This window comes from Hylobates moloch, unplaced genomic scaffold, assembly GCF_009828535.3.
Source record: "Hylobates moloch isolate HMO894 unplaced genomic scaffold, HMol_V3 SCAFFOLD_21, whole genome shotgun sequence".
Lineage (NCBI taxonomy): Eukaryota > Metazoa > Chordata > Mammalia > Primates > Hylobatidae > Hylobates > Hylobates moloch.
In genome coordinates this window covers 15,076,508-15,081,300 of record NW_026652296.1, presented here as the reverse complement: position 1 = coordinate 15,081,300, position 4,793 = coordinate 15,076,508, and the positions used below count along the sequence as shown (strand labels likewise).

Genomic DNA, 4,793 nt, shown 5'->3' with positions numbered 1-4,793 from the left:
ATGAAGTCTGTGCTGCCTCTCCAGTTCCTGGTGGTGTTCTGCCTAGCACTGCAGCTGGTGCCTGGGAGTCCCAAGCAGCGTGTTCTGAGTAGGTGCTGGGTCTGGGCCCAAGGAGGGAAGTAACGTGTGTGGACAGGAGAGGATCTGAGGGCTGACAGTCTGTCACACCTCTTGGAAAAATACCGTGTCATGTTCAAGGGCCCAAGCTTTATTGTTGGCAAGATCTAGGTTTGAATCCCTGCTCTGTTACTGAGGGACCTTGGGTCACTATACTATGGTATCTGGGCCTTAGGTTTTATCCTTATAATGAATACAGGAGGAGAACAGATAATGCATGCAGACATAGCTCACTCTTACTAAACCGTGGTAAATGCTCAGTAATATTAAATGCTGTAAATGTGATCAGCCTCATCATCCAGCTTAGTCTTGCTGCCCGTGGCTCCTTCATGGATGCTTGGACTCACTTTTCAAGCAATAAAACAGAGAGACAACGAAGTTGGTAGAACTCAAGCTAGAATCTACATAACCCTGACGTTGGAGGATGTTTTGGGAAGGAGGCAAAGGAAGTCTTGCCTTTTATTCCACATTTTCAAACTCCAGAGGTACTTAGCATCAATGGGACAGTGTAGAGTCCATCTCAGCAGCCACCACTGCCCAGCTCAACTCAAAAGAGCTCTGGCTCTAGTAATGTTGACCCTAACCAATACCAAGTGGGAAAAGAACTGTTATTCATCATACATCCACTCTTCTATGGGGAAAACATCTTCAGAATACTGGCGGCTCAGAAGAGGGATAAGTGTGGTAGCTCATGTGCCTGGGAAGGCTAGGTCCTGCTTAAGAAGTTTCAGAAAAGGCATGCAGGTTTGTAGGACTAAGAGGGACTAAGCAAGCTACAAGAAAATAGGAGTGCCCAGGGTAGAGTTAATGGGAGAATCAGAATTTGAGGAAAGGCACAAAGAGGCTTTCTAAAAGACTGGTAAGTGCTGTGAGTGAAGTTGGGACCAGATACCCAGAAGAGAGGTCAAGACTTGAAAAGGGTGACCTCTCTGAGATCTCTGGATCATGACGTCTATCCATAAACTGCTCTATTGAGCCCCAAGCTCTTCAAAATGTGGACTAGTTCCAATTTCTTGCAGTGCCCAGTGAGCTATAGAATAGCTGAGAAGCCAGGGGTGAGTACTAGTTATTGGTTGTCAACAGCTTGGACCTCAGGTTCTTTACCCCAATTCTGGTGCCATTTGCTGCTACAGTTATAGTCATGACCTCTTTCTTCATTCATTCCTTTCAAATCATCATAATATCCTATAGCTTTCCTTCTAATTGCAAATATTTGCAGAGGAATAGACCCACAGATGGGCAACAGAATGCCCCACTTTTGACTTTTGCCCCCAAAGAAAGGGAGAGTCACAAGGTACAAAAATTAGGACATGGAAGGGCTTGGGGAAAGGGATTAATGGGGCCCATCCTTAGAGTCCGGGAATAGAAAGGAAGTCCTTAGGGAAGACTCTCCCAGGGCAGGTAGGTCTTAGCTTTGAACTGAAATACTTGGCAGTAGGGAAGGAAATAGGAAGTCAACATAACGATGCTTATTCTTCTCTAACAGTAGAAAGTGGGGCATCCTGGTGCTCTGGCCTCCTGATCGAGAGACACCAAGGAAGAAAAAGAAGCTGAATCTTTGAACACCATTCTGAAATCCCCACCCTTCTTACCATGAAAGAAGTCACTCCCAGAACTTACTTGTGAACTGGGTCCCAGTTCTCAGATCCAGTACCTTCAATTTAATGCGTGGTCTTCATCCTTTACCAAAACTTACCTTTTGCTCATTCTTCCTATACACAAATAACCCACGTTAGGCTAACCCCAGGGTAAACTATGTTGTTAATGAGAAGCTCTACAACTCAAGACCACACAATGAGTCAGTGCAGAACGAACATACAGACCTCTTTCTTGTTCACCACATACACCATTAATACCCTTGATATGGACCCAACCATAGTCAGTGGGGACTTGGCATCTGAACTACAAGGATGGTGAATGACCAGTGGGTGCAGGGTTCTACCAAACTCTATTCTTGATCAAAAAATATCCATGCCCTGCTTCCCTGCTCAGAACTCAGAGGAAGGCAGCAGCTGAGGACAAAACCTGATGCCACCACCCTGGAACCATGCAAGGCAGATGAGGGTGGCAGGTTTCCTGGCAGTTCCCTGGGCTGAGTTCTGAACATTACTCCAGCCTGTTGGTGAGGCCCTTCTCTTATTTGTTCTATGTTCCAGAGTATATCTTGGAACCTCCACCCTGCATATCGGAACCTGAAAACTGTACTCACCTGTGTACAATGCAGGAAGATTGCGAGAAAGGATTTCAGTGCTGTTCCTCCTTCTGTGGGATAGTCTGTTCATCAGAAACATTTCAAAAGCGCAACAGGTAAGAGATATCTCATATCCAGGCCTGATCCTAGAGCTGCTGGTGGGAGCCCAGCAGAAGAGTCCCTTACCAGCAACTGTGCTGGATCTTTTTTTTTTTTTTTTTTGAGACGGAGTCTCGCTCTGTCACCCAGGCTGGAGTGCAGTAGCGCGATCTCGGCTCACTGCAAGCTCCGCCTCCCGGGTTCACGCCATTCTCCTGCCTCAGCCTCTCCGAGTAGCTGGGACTACAGGCGCCCGCCACCATGCCCGGCTAATTTTTTTGTATTTTTAGTAGAGACGGGGTTTCACCGTGGTCTCGATCTCCTGACCTGGTGATCCGCCCGCCTCTGCCTCCCAAAGTGCTGGGATTACAAGCGTGAGCCACCGCGCCCGGCCTGGATCTCTTTTTTTCCTTGGTGGCCATGTTGCCAACATGCCCCTTCTCTTGACCAAGGATAATTTCCATAAAAGTCCTGATTAGAAAAGCCCTCCTCCCCTCCCAATCACCACATCCCATCACCACATCCGTGAATCTCTGACTCTGCCTCTCTGAACACACCCACAAATGCCTTTATCCACAGACCTTCCCCCAACCCAGAAGCCACCCTTATCCCAGGGACACTCTACATGCAGGTGTAACCAAAATCCCAAAGCAAAATTTGTCCTACACTTTTGCTTGCCCTCCTTTCACAAGACACCATCCTTTGGCCACCAGTGTCCTTGGGCTCTGGAGATCCAGCCCAAAGGAAGTTTTGATTAATTGTCCAGACATTAACACTAGCTGCAAGCCTGCTAAATGGAGTGTGCTCCCAGGGCAGAGAAAGGACATAGGGTGCTGATGGACATATGGTTTCTAATCCCATCTTGCAACTATGTCTTTCTATGACCTTGAGTAAGACAATTCCCTCTTTTTTACTTTCTTTTCCTCATGAGTGAAATAAGGACTCTTGTTTTTGCCTGCTTTGTAAGGCCCAAATGAAATTTCATAAGACCCACAGTGGAAGACTCAACCAATGAGCCCCTTGAGGGAAGCCTGGCAGTCTTGTTCCCTGCTGTATTCCCTACCATGAGCAGTATACCCAGCATATGAGATAATGTGCAGAGTGATTAAGCATGGGCTCAAAGCCAAACACCTGGGCTCAAATCTTGGCTCTACCACTTCTTAGCCAAATGACCTTAGACAAGCTAATTAACCTCTCTCTGGGGATCAACTTCCTCATCTTTAAGACTGGAACAATAATAGTGAGGTTAAAATAGACTATCCATGTAAGCTTTAAAACATTACTTGCCAACATAATTGCTGTGAATTTTGGCGATTAGGCAACCACTTCTCTTTGAAGAGACTAGCCCTTGCAATTAAATTCCACATCTTTCAATGCTCTACATTGGAATGCAGAAGCATAAATATAACCTTTGGTGTCGTTGAGTTTTTTGAGGTTCTGCCTTCCCTATGGCAAGAGAACTGAGCTTCATGGTCTAATATTAATGGTAGAAGTAATTGAAAGAAAAATATATATCTCTAAAAATAAAACTTCACCAGTTAATATTTGGAAATATTTTTCTTCTACAGAAATAAACACAAGGGCTCAAAAGTCATCATGCCTGCCAACTGAGGCATATTTCCTAGAGCGTTTTATAAGTACAGGGATTTGGTCTGGCCTTCCTCGAGTGGGATTCCCAGGGATGCTCACTTTCTTCCTGTAGCCTCACCAGGGGCACCACAATCCCACAAGGTCAGAATGGCCTCTCGTTACCTGATAGCCTCCTCCTCCATCATTCCCCTCCAAGGGCTATCTTTGCACTCCCTGGGGGAGGCAGGGTGCAGTCCAGCATGAATTCTGCAACACAGAGCAACGTAAGGAACCAAGTCATGGCCCAGGGGGAACCCAGGGCACTCAGATCTGAGGCTTTGTCAAGGAACAAGCTCTTCTAGCCTCCGGGTTGACAGCACCCTGGGCAGGGACTCAAGCTGAGCCCTTCACGCCCTGAGACTTTGGTCTGCTCACTGTACCTCTCTGAGACAGTCACCTCCCCCATGTGAAATATGAAGAAAACATCTATGCCTTGGGGTATTGGGAGTACAACACAAGGCCATGTGGATGGAAGAACTTGGTCTCTGCAAAGGTAGAAACTGCCAGCAACTCACTTACAAGGTCACTCATTCGGGTTCCAGTTTTTTTCTCTGAAAAAAGAGGGAGTGGGCCGGGTACAGTGTCTCACACTTGTAATCCCAGCACTTTCGGAGGCTGAGGCGGGTGGATCACGAGGTCAGGAGTTTGAGACCAGCCTGACCAACACGGTGAAACCCCGTCTCTACTAAAAATACAAAAATTAGTTGGGCGTGATGGTGCATACCTGGAATCCCAGCTACTCAGGAGGCTGAAGCAG

General features: G+C 46.8%; 1 protein-coding gene across 1 annotated transcript; it reads left to right on the top strand.

Annotated features, from left to right (window-relative positions):
- On the top strand, nucleotides 1-4,018 carry WFDC13 (WAP four-disulfide core domain 13). The gene is made up of 3 exons (XM_032142732.1): nucleotides 1-88; nucleotides 2,274-2,424; nucleotides 3,976-4,018. Exons 1-3 carry the CDS (start codon nucleotides 1-3, stop codon nucleotides 4,016-4,018), a joined length of 282 nt encoding a protein of 93 aa, XP_031998623.1.
- The last annotated feature ends 775 nt before the right edge of the window (nucleotides 4,019-4,793 follow it).

Coding starts and splice junctions, on each gene's coding strand:
- WFDC13 (XM_032142732.1), top strand. CDS start 1: ATGAAGTCTGTGCTGCCTCTCCAGTTCCTGGTGGTGTTCTGCCTAGCA. Junction 89..2,273: donor TCCCAAGCAGCGTGTTCTGA/GTAGGTGCTGGG, acceptor TCTATGTTCCAG/AGTATATCTTGGAACCTCCA. Junction 2,425..3,975: donor ACATTTCAAAAGCGCAACAG/GTAAGAGATATC, acceptor TTTCTTCTACAG/AAATAAACACAAGGGCTCAA.